This window comes from Pezoporus wallicus, unplaced genomic scaffold (genome assembly GCF_028554395.1).
Source record: "Pezoporus wallicus isolate ANWC-B61680 ecotype Strahan unplaced genomic scaffold, APGP_CSIRO_Pwel_v1 contig_3812, whole genome shotgun sequence".
Lineage (NCBI taxonomy): Eukaryota > Metazoa > Chordata > Aves > Psittaciformes > Psittacidae > Pezoporus > Pezoporus wallicus.
The window spans coordinates 1244094-1259485 of record NW_026639618.1 but is presented as its reverse complement, the minus strand read 5'-3'; the positions used below and the strand labels follow the sequence as shown (position 1 = coordinate 1259485).

Sequence of the window (15392 nt, the reverse complement as noted above, 5' to 3'; positions counted from 1 at the left end):
AGGGGCGGGACGGCGCGGGAGGCGGGCGCAGGCGTTGGGTTGATTCTCTGGTTGACTGCCATTCTCCTGGCCGTGGCCAGCGGGGCGGGCGGCAGCACCCTTGTGTGAAATACAACAAAACCAGACCTGATGTATGAGTCCCTACCCAGCTCTGACAGAGGCAGCACCCTCTGGGTTCTTCCTTAACACCGCTGCATGGGAGCAAGGGTGGAGAGAGGGAGGCCAACTGCCCGAGCCACAGTTACAGTGTGGAAGTAAGTGGAGAGCACCCACCAGCATCGCCCCATCTCTGCTTCTCCTGTCACCACAGGTGCGGGGATAGCCTGACCGAGAGCAAGTATCTGACAGCGCTCGTTGGCACATGGTCCCTTAGGAAAGGCTCTGCATGGTCTCCATGAAGGGGTTCATGTTGTGGCCTGGCCTAGGGTATGGCAAGTGTGATTATTGCAATGAAAATAGTCTGCAGCTCAGAGGTTCAAGAGGAAATCTACTGACATTCTTAAAACATAAGTGAAACATGAAGCAGAGGTTCAGAAGACAACAGCTGGGTACCACTGGGAATTAGTCCTCTGCAAAAATGCCTCTTCCCTGTCTTGTCCAGGACAGCTGGCTCCCCAAATGCCAGAGTTCTTGCTGCTAATGCACCTAGCTGCCCTAGCAGACAGCTAGGACTAACACAGGCTAACAGCTAACAAATATTCATTAGCCAATAAATAATTACTTTGAGCTCCAAAGTTGTGTATATCAACTTGCAGAGTCTCTCTGTGTTTGGTATAAACCTGCACCGAATGACCCAGACAACGAGGTTGTACCATGTTCGTGCTGGAACCAGAAGCAGGAGCCATTGGGATGGAGTTGGCTTGGCTCAGTACCAAGCCCAGCAGAGAACAAATGTTGCTGTATGTGACTGAATCAGGCATCTGCCTTCAGAAGGTCCTTGGAGAACTGTAATTGGAGAAAACTTTGAAGTTACGAGGCAGTTACCTTTATCACATGTGCAGGGGCTTGGTCAAAGACTCAGCCATCTGCCATATTTTTGTACTTCATTCAGTTATTGGAAGGTGGAAATACAGTCGTGTACACAGGAAACGTGAGGTACTCTGACTTTAGCTAGCTTCTGCTAATGTGTAGGTGCAAACTGATATGTGTACAGCCTTATTTGAGACTGTTACATTTTACTTTAATGTAAATCTGTACCTGCACACCTCAAAGGTAAACAAGAAAATCACTGTTCTACCAAGTAAATGCTCACACAGTTACTAGCTGCATAAATAGCAGCATTCATTATGCTGGGTTTAATTTATACCTTAATGTGTACAATTTTCCAGTGACCTTGCATGCCTGCTTCTTCTCCTTCTTCCTTTTCATTCTGTGGAATAAAAAAGTGAGATTCTGATACAGCCAAGGAATTGAATCCAAAACATGAATCACAGAGTTTATCTCTTAAGAGCTCTGCCGCACAACAAAAACCCAGTGGGAAGAAAATCGCTGAATGGTATTCAAGAGTTGGCACAGATCTATGGTGAGGAATATTTGTAGCCGTTACTAGTTTTTCCAACCAGTTTTGTTTGACCTAGTAGTTCTGGTTATAAATGTTTCTTAGTTTGTTTCCTAAGGAGCGGAAACATGTATGCTTGTGCTGCCTGCCATCTTTCTCTGCCTGTCCTTCACAACTCTGGAAGTTGCTGCTCAAGGTCAGGGAAATTTGGCAAGTAAAGTTCCTAGATGTTTTGTGGAAATCGATGGCTGGACAGTACATTGGTGCCCTTACTTACGGGAAAGCAGCTCTGATCCATTCTGAGAGGCAGCAGCCAAATGGCCTATCAGCAAAAACATGGACATAAATCTATAGGAAACATGTTTCATTTCTCAGGAAACAGCTTGTATTATGCTTCTGTTTTCACCAGGAATGCTTTAGAGCAGTGACCTAACTGACGAAAACTGCTTTGTGTAGGAACTCATGAAGTTAGTTTCAAGAGACACAGATGAATAATTTAAAAAATTTGGATTGCAGAGAAAATGAGGAGATTCTGAACTACCAATGTTGCTGTCAATTTATAAGGAAATGCTATGGCAAGGGAGCTTGGTAGGATCTTGACATTATTTTATAATGATCAAAGAAAGGAAGTTCAAATAACCCTGAAGCTCCACAGCTAAGACATAAAACAATGAATCAGGAGATAACATATGGTACAACAGGGCACATTACCAGTATCAGGCTCTAGTTATCAGGCAGCAGGAAGATGACTTCCCAGGTGTGATTTCAATTCAAGTGGTTGGGAGCTTTACAGTAAAATGTAGTAAGAAAATTGGGCTACATGAAATTAAGTGTTTAAATGTCAAAGATATACACAATATAAACTTACGAATGTCCTTCAAAGCATAATGAAGGTGTCTGTGAAAACAGAAAGATAATAGAGCCAGCACTAGAGAAACTGGCACAGCATCAGAGTTGAATACAGTAACACGTTATCAGCCTGATGATAACTGCACAATTCACAGTTGCAGTTCTTGGAGATTATTCCACAGGAGAGACAGAGTTTGATTAAAGCTTCACAAACCTTAGTTCAAGGATTTATTTTTTTTTCATCTGAAATGCCCTCTGCAATATTGAAAATTAGCATGTATGTTACATTTCCTCTTCATCAGGGATTGTAGCAATAGAACAAGGGGTAATGTGTTTAAACTAAAACAGGGGAAGTTCAGGTTAGATGTAAGGAATTTCTTCCCTGTGAGGGTGGTGAGGCACTGGAACAGGTTGCCCAAAAAGTGGTGAATACTCCATCCCCAGCAATGTTCATGGCATTCACATAGCTTGAATAATAATTGTCTGGTCTGTCTCAAATGTAAGAACTGGGGAATACCACTGAAATTAACAGAAATTTATGGGTAACAAGAGAGAAGACCTTCCTATACAACGCATTGTGGAACTTGTGAGATGTGGTGAAAGTCAAAATGAGTGTGATGCACAAAAAAGTTAGAGAAGTTCATAAAGGTTGCATGTGGTTGTCTCTGCTAATTACAGTGTTCAGGTTTTAGTTGTAGCTCAGGACCCTAAAAAAACTCAGACCCCCTAAACCACCAGAGCACACACTCTTCTGTTCTCCGCTGGAGTTAGTTATTGAGTTAGACATATTTTTTATTTATTTTAATTTTTTTAATTAATAGTTAAAATAGCAAAGAGGTGGCTTACATATTCTATGTTTCAGACACTGAATCATTTGTAATCTCATATCCCAGTAAAACCATCATACCTGCTCATGCCAGTCAGCAAAGAACCAGAAAGCAGGAGATAATGAGTCCAAGACTCAAACAGGGAAAATTTTAGCCAGTTACTAGAATAGCCAGATAGCTCATCCACCAGAGATAAATTCTGTCTTGTCACTCTTAATAGGCCAACAGGGAGATACGAAACAGTTATATTCAAGTTAGGAGAAAATAAATAGTCATAATCAAACCTAAATACTTGTGTAAACTCTACAATAGCTTGGATTATCTCAGTGACATCAAATTGGCTCTGTGCTGGAAACACTGAAGAAGAAACACTCGAAGCTGGAAGACACATGCCAGAATAGCCAGGGCACAAACACTATCAACACAGTTAGGAAGTGACTGAGAATTCTATGGTATACTGGTGCAACAAGCAAAAACCCGGATGCCCAATGCTTATGAGACAGCTAGCGCTTGGATACCCATTTCCTTGTTACATCATTTCTCTACAAGGACAGCACATGTAATTGCAAATGTAGCCAGAGATCAGCCATGTCACACTGGTGTAAGTCATGATGAGGTGATAAGGTGGGGTAGATCTGAACAAGCTGATATCTAGCTGACATTCATAGCATCTCCCAGCTTCAGCCAGTCAGCCAGGACATTCTCAGCTACAGAGCGCATCCTCACAGTGTGCACACTGGTGCAGTGGGTGGGAAGGCGCTACAACTTCTGTCAACATTAGCACGAAAGAGAAGGACATTGTCAATTATAGGGACACCATTCCCTTCTGGTCTTACAGTATATGACAGGTGTGCATGTCATGTAATACATGAGTACATCATTAAAATCTTTTGGGCCATCTACATTTGCTAGATAGATCCTCAGACTGCTTCTAGAATAGCCACAGCACATACTGTAATTCAGACTCAGCTGATCTTGCTAGTTGGCAAAACTAACAGCAATACTTTACTGTGAGCCCTAAAATTTAATCACATAACACACCAGGTATTACTAAAGCCTATGCCTAAAGCATGAATGTTTCTGTATCTGTTGGACTTTTGATATTTTTCCGTGGACATCCTAACCATCTGATTTTTTTCTCCTGCTTTTGAATATTACAGCTTGTCTTGAGGCCAAACATTTTTCCGTTGTAATCACTGCGTCAGTGAGCAGCTGGAATTTTTTCTTACAGCTCTGTGAGTAATGATCAGTAGTGAGTGTATCACAAGGGATATCATATGCTATCACATATGCTGGCACAACAGAACTAACTTTCTATTCATTGGATGTTTTAGCCTCTCAGATCTCCAATTACTCCTGACTCAGAAAATAAATTCATTGCCTGTATAGTTAGGAGAGATCTTTGTCCTTTCATCTTCTCCCACCTACCTGCTGGAGACTGGATCATCAGTTTTGGTGAAGCCCTTACCTAACAGAATTGCCTCTCTCCAGGAAATCGTTTGGTAAGTGGGTGATGAGGCTGTTCTCATCATTAACTCCTTCACAAGAGATGCTGTGTGAAGCTTGAGGGGAGGTACCTCCCTCTGGAAAGCTAAATGAATTTCCGCCTCAATTTAATAATTTGAATGAGAGAAACATAAAAAGCAATTAAGAAACTTAGAAATCTTTGATTTAAAATTCTGTGCAAGTTTCGTTCCTGGGGAAATAGGCACTCGGGTCTGACAAATTGGGTTATAAGAAAAGCAGAGGTGTAGCTGATCCTGTTCCGTGGTGGGCACATCCAGTAAGTGGGTCTCCTGGGGTGCATCCGGGCCAGTTTTCTATACTATATACATCTTTAAGAGTGACAATTCAGAGGGCTCCTCTCCAGAGAGGGGAGTCAGAGCAGGCAGGGAGGAAAGGTCTCATCTCTGTGCTGGTTGCTGTGGAGACAGGCAGCATCCCACTGTGAAGGTGGTGTAATACAGAGGGAAAAATCTCTGAGGGACATCACAATTTACCCCTTCAACCTCCTACATCAGCCTGGCTCTGTTGCTGCTGTCTTCCTCCCAGCTTCCCTTCCCTTCCTGATTCTCTCCCCCTCTTCAGCTCAAGTCCCACTTCTGTTCTTAGTGGGACTTCTCTTCATTCCTTTTCTATTCACAGCTCTTTTACCATTTTATCCTCATTTCCTCTGGGTGAAAGCACCTTGGTGTAGTTTTCTTCCTGGACACAACTATAGACTGTTTTTCTGATGCTCTTCTCTCTGCTAAGATGTTGACAGCAGGGCAGTGTTCCCACTACAGTTCAGCCCTTGGCAATATTGTTACCTGGTTCTGTATTTTAAGAGATCTGTATTTGTTCTTATGATAAACCCTTGTTACGTTTCTGCTTTATCCCAGTTATGTTTGTTGGTGCCTCCTTCTTCTACCAGTTCCTTTTGCACCCAGTTTCCCTGATGCACAGCTGCATCAAAGCTCATTCTCCATAAAGAATTCTGGTTCTCTGTAGCACCAAAACCCCCTTTGCCTTGGTTCAGTAAAGGGACTGGTCATATCTGATCATTTTACCATATCCCAGCACAATGTGGTTATCTGATTTATTTTAGAAGCGTGCTCTGCTGAGTTTGTCTCATTGCTTCAGCATTCGAAGAAATCCATAAATATTTTGAGTACACAGGAGGTGCCAGACAAACACTTCCTTGGAAGGTGCTTTCATAGTAGAGTCAGGGTTTTACTGACTTAAATTTTTTATTTTGACTAGATTAGGTAGTTACCTTGGTGTTCATTGCAGAGGGAAACTTATGATGGAGTCAATTATGTTTGTGTTTGTAATCCGGTGCAGAGATTATATTATCTATAGATTATTCCCTTATAAAATTGCCGTTAATTTGATTTAACAGTTTTTTTCTTCAGTCGAGCATCAATTCGCAATGATTTTCTAGTAGGCATTTTCATACTTAAATTCTTGAAAGGACCACAGGGTGGCAGAGTGATTCAACACCTACCTACTGCGGGCGGTTGTTACGGAGACATAGATTAGAGTTAGACGAGCCAGAATAGCTGCTGGTGGCAGTTATCCCGGTGGAGCCGAGCGCTGCCATTGGTTTGCAGTGTTTCTGATGCCTTGCAGCAATGGTGCCATAACTGCCACGTGCAGTGCCTGCTGCTTCTGCTCCCGGGAGGCCTGTCAGCTGGAGGAGCAGCTTCTCTGGCTGGTGTTCCTCAGCCGCAGGATGTCTGTGTGATGCACAGCCTCACCTAACAATAGGATGTGATGTGCTTAAGGATGGAGACAACGCTGGAACCTCTCTTTTGGGGAATACTGTTTGGCGAAGACTGTTTTTCTTTATTAAAAGCCTCATCAATCATAGAGGAGTATGATTCTGTATCTCATGGAAGCAGCTATTTGGCACCCTGTCAAACTGCATCTGCTCCTGACACCAGAAGCACATATCCACAGATCTGTGTGCATTACATGCTTGCACCCACCACCTACCCTGAACCCTGGCTGTGATGGTCACTCTAGGGCATGGAAGAGGCAGAGTGTGCTCCATCGTGGACAGTGTGGAAAGAGCAACAGTCAATAGAAACTCCATCTGAGGAAGCATGAATAAGTAGCAAAGGACTAATGAGGAATAGTGTCTTAGACTGAATCTCAGCTTTAGGTGTTGCCTGTCAAAGGACAAAAAACAAGTGTCTGACTGTTCAGAGCTGGTTACAGTGCCAAGTCAAACTGTGAGTTCAAGCTACAGTGGTTTAGGTCAACCTTTTTGATCTTGCAATCAGACATCAGAGCTCATTAACAGATATAGCTGGGGGACAGCTTAAGAAGCTGGCTTTTACCACTTAGCTAGTAGGTGTTGTCTTCACACTTCAGATGTGGTCTAGAAAGCAGTTCCTTCTCAGATCTTAATCACACTGCCCAGCTGACTCACACCTCCCAGCCTGTGCACTAAGATGGATACTACAAGTTGCAAACTATGACCTGGACTAAACATACAAGGTAGACACAGCTCGGACTGAACGAGTTCATAACTGCTATCAGTTAAATGTGAAATAAAGAGAAAACAAACCAAAAAAGAACTACTGGAAATACATATTAAGTCTTCAAAGTTTAAGATTTCAACTGGTTTTGCAGGTGCTTTTTGACAGGTAAATATTTTTGTGATGCTCAAAATTAGAAATTATTGCAAAGGAGTTAGAAAATATTCCAGGTACAGTAGGTAAGTAGAGGGACTCAAATAAATGTCATGACTGGCATTGGGTAATGCAAAATGCTGATTTAGCAGAGCATACTGTCAACTTGAGTTACTTGGTCTGCTGGTCTGATGTGAATTTCTGATCTTTTATCTTACTGAAGCTGTTTGTTTCCATAAACTATTTATCTGTTCACAGAAGCAAGCACTAAAACATGAACCCATCTCTTGGCTGTTCTTTAGCTGTCAGCCTGCAAAGGAATCTCACAATCTCTCTCTGGCCCTGTTAGTGTTTGAACATTTTATACAAAATGGAAAAGCTGAGTAAGGACAGGCTTAGGAACCCCCTTTCAGATTGCCTCTGCATATCTTAGGATCAAAATCCCTTTTTCTCTGCACTTCAGCTCACTATTATAACAATTACCAAGTCAGTGACACATGAAATGTAACAATCTGAACAGATACGAGTCTCACCCCGGTGCTGAAATGTTGGACAGATTGTGATAAATTCCTCCTGTTATCTCACTAGGGTGGCTTGTGCAGGAACTTGGATGTTATAACAGAAAAAGAGAAGTTGAAAACGTACCTTTTTTATTTTTTTCTGAAAACTTGCTAACTTTTCCTGTGGTTTCTCACAAGACTAAAATTAGCTTGGCCAGATGCATTCAGTCCTTTGAATCACACAAGCACTGATTCTTCTGACCGGTCATAGCAGACAACTTAAATTGTTTGAATTTAGAGCAGCAAATGAGCAGCAATGAATGTAATCTGTGCACTGCCAAGAATGGGAAACACTATTGTACATAGCCTGAAAAGAGGAGGAGAGACTGGACAATACCTGGTAGTTCCTCTGGTCCCCCTTGCCAGGCCTCTAGTGCTAAGGAAGTGAACCAATTGAAACACAAAGACAAGTGAGCTCTCTTTACAAATAAGCATGGGAATATAGGGAAAAAATACACACTCATTTTCCATGAGTGTTGCAAGAGCTACTTAAATAAAAGGCCAATTTAAAAGCCAAAAACCTCCTTTGAATTTGTCTCCCTTAGTCAGAGAGGGACAAAGAAATTTTAAATTTGATGTTTACATAATGCTGGTTCTTATACAAAAGATGGTAGGAAAAACAAGACTCTTAACCCATTGAATAGCTCACCTGCTTTTCTCCCTGAAGTGCTTCATATCTTTTGCATGAGGTGATCAATGCCTTAATGATTAATTTGTTATTTTCCTGTTTGGAAAACTCTAGTCATGCCAACAAGAGAAAGACAAACAACCTCAGGAGCAATGCTATAGGAGAAATAAGGAGTATACACATGAATATTGGTAAATCTTTCATGTGAATATCTCATGCTAAAATAAGCATGCAGAAAATTGATTAATGAGGCTAAAGAATTAATTTATTAAATCTCAGATTAATTTATCACTTCAAAATTTAGGCCACAGATGCAATATTCTTTAAAGCAGTGAAAGCAATATTCTTATTTCACTATGTAAACATTTAATGTTTCATCACTTGGACATTTACCTAATGAGATAAGAAAATTCATACAAATTGCTAAAATGTTTTCTAAACCCAGTACCCTAATACAGTGTGCCTGTTCATGCCTGTTCTCCCACAGAACACCATGACCTTGGCGGTTCAAATGCGTAGCCTTAAACCTTCCTGCCTCCAGCATCATCAAAAGTCATTGGAAGACACTTGAGCTTCCCCTCGTGCCTGTGGTACCAACTCTTCACCAGACCTATGCAGATTTTGTTACTCTCCTGATGTTGTGGAGGATGAATTTTAAAGTGTCCCAGGGCTTCAGTTCAAAGATCTGCAAAGCTTTTGGCAGATGCCTCACTGTTGCTAACTGCCTTCATCTCACTTAACCCCCAGCCATGCTAAGGTAAACCACACGTATTCATACCTAAAATAGACACCAACTCTTAAAATTGATCCTATATCTATAAAAAAGAAATCAATCTACTTCCCGGAGGTTATCTCAGAGGGATGTCTCTCTTTTGCTCTCATGATTTCAGACTCTGCGCATGCTGTCCCCTTAAAGCTGCATCTCAGTCTTGGTGGCCATCCTTCTCTGGGAGGAAGGGTCAATACGGCTTAATCTTTTGCTAGAGCTTATGTTCTATAGCTGTCTGTACACTAAAACCAAGATACAAACCTCTAATCAGGTTATTTTATGTATCTTATTATTGGCTGTTGGCTGAAATGTGACACTTTGGGGTTATGTTAATTAACTGGTTTAGGGTGAGAGCAGGCTTGGAGTGACTGATACCCAATTCCCTCCTCTTAGGCACACTGTAACTGTAAGAAATTTCTGTGTGAACATGTGGAACAAATTACAAAGGGGATATCAGTGCACAAAGGGAAACATAGCCATGTATAACCATTAAACAATTCAGTACAGGAAATTGCACTGGCCTGCATTTTCCAAATTGCAAGATATGCAAGGAAAGATAGGCATTTCTGCAGTTCCATAAGAACTCTGGGTCAAGCCAATAGCTTGTCACTGCCCAAAGACCGCTTCTTCCCCTTTTCCTCTCCCTCTTCCTCCTTTGTTGTTCCTGCTCCAAGCTGCTAAGGCCCACTCCACCTCAGTGCCAGTTCTGGCTCTCATTGGACCCCACAGCCATCAGCACAGCTCTGCTTACTAGCCCAGAGGAAACTCTCCACTTTCTACTCTTCTTCCTGTTCAGTGAATTTAACTGCAGTAAGCAGAGGTCCTAAAAGTGGGAAAACCAGCACAAGACACATTGCAGGTTGTGCTCACGGAGCTGATAGGAATGCTGTATCTCCTTTTAGCAGTGATAAATGGCTGAATCAGCCAAACCCATGTGATGTATCCAAGAGCTTACCCAGAAATGGTCTACAGCGCACAGTAACATTCTCTTGAAATTGTCTTTTCTTCAGTCATGTGACAAAGTGCTTGATAAAAATGCCTGTGTAAATTCTTTGTCCTAAAGATAAGGTCAGATGAGATGGTTCTTTCAATTCCCCTTTTGTTTCCAGCTTTGTGAATCTGTACGTTGTATGTTTGCAGTGTAAGTGGAATTAGAGGGTGTTTGCAAGTTGTCAGATTTAGTTTTAGATTTACAGCAAGCAATCTCAGGCTGTCCTGTTTACAGTCCTAAGGTGTCTCTCTCCCTGGCCTCTCCCATGACTGAAATGAAGGCAGTTTTTCTCCCTTTGCCATCCATGTATCTCTAGTGCTCTTTGAGACCTGAAGAGATTCTCCTCAGAATGCCTGTCCTGGGTTGAACCAAAGGTCCATCTAGTCCAATATTCATCTCAGTGGCTATAAAGAGATTCTTAGTGAACAGCAAGGAAAGCGTATATGAAACTTCTTGCAACTGCTTGCCTAGCTTCCAATTATTTTTAGAACAGAGAATTTCCTGAGCTGGATGTGGCTGCTGTCTGCTTAGTAATCCTCTGCAGATTTATTTTCCATATATTTGTCCATTTTTCCCTTGACTCCAAGGCTATTCTTTAACACCCAAAACCTCCTGTGGTACTAAATACCACAGGTTTACTATGGGCCATGAAAAGAATCTCCTTCTTCCCATTGTCTGCAGCCTGGTTGCTTCCCGGCCCACTTAGTTCCCTCTTAGTTCTGTTCCTTCTGCAACTAGAATCTTGGTCCTGAAAGGATGCCAATATTGCAGACAGTTAAACATAGCAAGTTCCATGTCCACAGAATATGTGCAGGCAGAAATAAAGGCAATGAGTAGGCAATTAAGGTGTATCTTTTTGCACGTGTCTGTAAATGAAAACCGTTGTTGGACCACTGCAGAAGGTGCCCCCTGGACTTTTTTAAAAAAGGCTGGGTTTATTTCCCCATGAAGAATGTTGACAAACAGTGCTCATGACCTTGCAATTTACTTCCCATTGCCAAGACCAAATGTTCCTCAGCCCTCAAGTTTTCTGCATCCGCTGTCACCTGGAGACAAAGAGGTGAGATGGGCAGGGGACCGATGCTTGAAAATACCCCCTGGGTAACGGGCGAGCGGAAACCCTGACAGCGGGAGGGCAACCGCAATTTCTGAAGGGGCAATCCGGACCAAGAGCTCCCTCCGTGCCCCTCGCATCGCTAACGCTACCTGGCAAGGCGCGGCGCGCACCGCTGAGCGGGCGCTGTATCAGCCGCATCCCTCCAGACCCGGCAGCGCTCACCAACGGGGCCGGCCCCTCGCTCCCGAGCGCACCTTTCCCCGCTCCGCCTGGCACTGCGGGAGGGGAGCGCTGAGCTCCGCGGCCGCCTCCTGCTTTCTGCCCGGCCCGGGGAGCGGCGGGAGCCGAGGCGGCGGCAGCCCCTGGCCCTCAGCTCCCGGCGGGGAGCCGGCCCCTTCCCGCGGGGGGCGGCAGCGCCAAGCCTGCCGTGTGACAGCCGGGGGGGGACGCTGCTGCCTCGGGGAGCCCGGCTGCGGCTGCGGCGGCTGCAGCCATGTGTTTCTCCGCCTGCCCGTGACACAATAACACGGGAAGCGGCGCGGGGGGGATCCGAGCCTGCCGAGGGGAAAAGTGACCTGCCCCGCTCAGGTGAGCGGAGCAGCGGAGGAGGCAGCCGCTGCACCCCCAGACCCGGCCACAAGCTCTATAGCCGCCGGGGCCGGGCGGGAGGTGCCAGTGCGGGGGGCAGCGGGTCCCGGCCCCCCTCACTCGCGGTGCTGTGCTCGCAGGCCGGCGGCGATGGAGGAGGGCATGAGCAGCATGCAGCAGAAAGCGGCGGAGCTGGAGCACATGGCCGAGGTCCTGCTCACCGGCGAGCAGCTCCGGTAAGCGGTGCCTGCCCCTCTCTTTGGCGGGGAACGCGGGGCTCGGCAGCAGCCCCCGTGAAAGCGGGAGGGGGAGCTGCGGGCGGAGGGTGAGGGTCTGTCCACCTCCGGCTTCCCTTGCACCGGAGCACCTGCCCTGCTTCCAGAGCGTCCCCGCTCTCCGGACCCGCTTTCCGCAGCGAGGAGGGGGAGGAGGAAAAGGAGGAGGAAGAGGGGAGGTGGCAGCCGGAGCTGCGAGCCCGGCCAGTTAAGTGAGCGCCTCGGGGGTCCTCTACCCCGGGCACCTTCGCTCCCCTGCCTGGGGCGAGAGGCGTCCAGGGGAGAGGCTGCTGCATCCCTGAAGACATCAAGCGCTGCAGAAGGAGAGTTGCATCTTTAAAGATGACACCCCCCCCCCCCTCCCCTCCCCAGAGAAACCATCATCAATGAAGTCTTTGAACACTACAGCGAAGAAGGAGCGGAGTGCGGGGAAGCTGCCCGGCCCGCAGCCGTGCGGGCAATGCCCTTGCAGAGGTTCATCTTCTCCCCAGGGCTCCGGTTTGTTTTGTTTCAGCTGGTCCCAGCAGATGGACGGGGATCCCCACTGTCAATGCCAGCAGTAATTAACAGTGTGTGTGACTGGAGATGTGCGCAGCGCAGAAACCTTTCACAAAAATGCCTGACTCAGTTAATTTTTAGTTTCAGTGATGTATTTAGTGTGCCATCTGCACCCGTACACCACAGGGGAGAAAAAGAAATCTTAAGGCTTTCAGTCTGTTGATGGAACATCCTGTGATTCAGGAAGAAAAGACTTACTAGTATTGTGTGCTATACATGTAACTAGAAAGACAATGTAAAAATACTTTCTCAGTAGTTTTTGCTTGATTTTTCTTTGTCCTTTATGTTCAAATGGCAGACAAACACTGAAAATGATAGAAATTATGCTTGATTTGGAAGGTGCTGTCACTGCTGCTAGTACACACACTGTCTTATCCGTGAGGTAAGGACCACTAACACCTTGTGATGCACACCAGGACTTCTGTTTGGGGAGTAAACACTGGTTTAATGGCCTGGCTCCAGTACACACCAGTGTCTGCTCCAAGCTTGAGATTCCTCTTCAGAGTAGCCTGAAGTGAAACTTGGGGTGCACTGGCAAGCAGGCTCTGTGTGGTGGGCTTAGCCAGAGCTGTTCATCCAAGTGCCTAGTAAGAACCCTGCTGTTCCTAATTTACCACACTGGAAGCTGAAGATTCAAGGCTAATACAAAATCTCTATTAAGGTCATATTAATCTTTCTATTTACCTCATAGTTGAATGGAAAAGCTTTGCAGTCTTTCCCTATGGAGAAGACTGAGGAAACTTCAACAAATCTAATTCCTAGTATCAGCTCATCAGCGTCACAATCAGGGATGACATTTGTCATCTTTGTCATTAAGGTAATGAAACACAGTGCTATTTTGGGGCAGGATAGTCTACAGATAGAAAATAGTTACAGAACCATAGACTCAACTAGGTTGGAAAAGACCTTTAAGGTCATCAAGTCCAACTGTTAAATCATCAAGTCCAACTGTTATTCCCCATCCTGTGAACTTACCTATGGACATTCCTTTGCCACTCTGTAGGAAATGACCTAGACCTTCTTGAACTCTGGTTTCATTAACAACTCAGCCTGCATAATGTCTAGCTACTGCTGATTAAGGAGATCTGCTCTCCCCCTAACCCTTTTCCTGTTCCCCACTCCTGGCTGTGTGATCCCTCTCCTCCCTTGTGTCTGCTCCTGTACTTTTTGCACTTCTTGGGAGAAGATCCCATGCAGTGATTCAGTGGGTAGGTGAGTTTTCTGCTCTGCTGACTGCTGTAACCCACGGAAGATAGGTGGTGGGAATGCAGAGCTGGGAGCAAGAAGAGGAGGTGGTAGAGAAGAAGCGAGATCTCTCATTCTGGCAGCAGTGACTTGTTGGGTCAGCTGGAATTGTCATGTGAAACTGAGCCTAAAATTGCCTTTCTTCCTCCGTTTTTTGTTAGCTTTGTTCTGTTTCTCTGTTAGGGTACTCTATGTGAAGGGTTAGTTTTCCTCAGTTTTCTAGACAATAAAAGCCATAAAATATGCAATAGAAAGCTGGCTGGTAGATGAGTTTTAGCCAACCCTGCATTTAAAGTTTCCCTTTTCCTGTCCAAGATAAGTGTATAATTGTTAAGGCTAAATGAAAACATGGAGGGTTTTTAGGATCAAAGACAGGCTATCTCAGCAGCCTTTGGGGTAGGCAAACAAATGACAGAGAATCAGCACACACACGCTCTCAAGGAAACATACTGTACTCTATTCTTAGCGATGCTTACAACTGCAAGCTAAGCCGCCAGCGAGGGTGATGCAGCCGGACAGGTGATTATGTATTTGGGTGAAAGTGCATGTGAGCAAGTGTTGCATACTGCAAGATGAACTTATAACTGAGGAGTAAAAGTGTAAAATGAATCTGTGAGTGTGGTGTTGCTTACACAAAGCCAACCAAGTGTAGGCATTTAAAGCACTCTTGTGCTACACCAAACAACACGTGTCTAAACTCAAATACTTAAGAGCTGCTTGATTAAAATTCCTTATGAAGTTCTTATTGCCTGTCTCTCCCCAGCCTCCTGCCATGCCTCATAGCCCCCATTCCTGTGGCCTGTTCATTGCACATCTGTTCCTCTCTGGCAGGGACTCCTTCATGCCATGAGGACTGAAGTCATCTGGGCAGCACCTTGGCAAGCCTGGCTTTGCACACTGGCAGTGCTGGTGGGGGGGTTATGGAAGCCCTGTGCCCCCTTCCACTCCCCAGGCAAGAGCGTGCTAGCTAGGGGAGGGGAGAGGAGGAGGCCGAAGCGTTTTTCGCTTCTCCTTGCTGCTGTCCCTCAGTTGCTTGTGATCTGTGTTTCTCTGTGAGTTTAGGAGCCTCTGCCCTTGTGTGCTGGGCTGCTGGCACATGCTGATGCTGCACTTGCACCCACTGGCTTTGGTCATGAGCAGTTAGTGAGAGATGATGCCCTGATGTAAATCCTGTTTCACTGATGGGATGATTTATAGAAAATAAACAGGATCTTGAGCTGTCTTTTAGCTAACATGGTAAATTTTTACATCCAGTAGTGTCCTTTGCCTCTGTACCCAGTGGCTGTCTGACCCAGTATCTAACTCTTGATTAATGGAAACATATTTTTTAAAGTGAGGACTTTGGAAGTTTGGCTCTTGATGAGCTTTTACATTACCAGGCTAACAGCCATGAAACAAAGCTGAAGATTTCAGCAGTGTGGCACTTCAG

General features: G+C 44.9%; 1 protein-coding gene across 1 annotated transcript in view; it reads left to right on the top strand.

Moving 5' to 3' along the window:
• Nucleotides 1-11581: 11581 nt before the first annotated feature.
• DEPTOR (DEP domain containing MTOR interacting protein) overlaps nucleotides 11582-15392 on the top strand; it is a 70911-nt gene continuing 67100 nt past the window's right edge. The window contains exons 1-2 of the mRNA XM_057415245.1: nucleotides 11582-11885; nucleotides 12026-12121. Of these exons, the coding sequence (XP_057271228.1) occupies nucleotides 12036-12121 (86 nt within the window). The 5' untranslated portion in view covers nucleotides 11582-11885; nucleotides 12026-12035. The remainder of the gene's footprint in view (nucleotides 11886-12025; nucleotides 12122-15392) is intronic.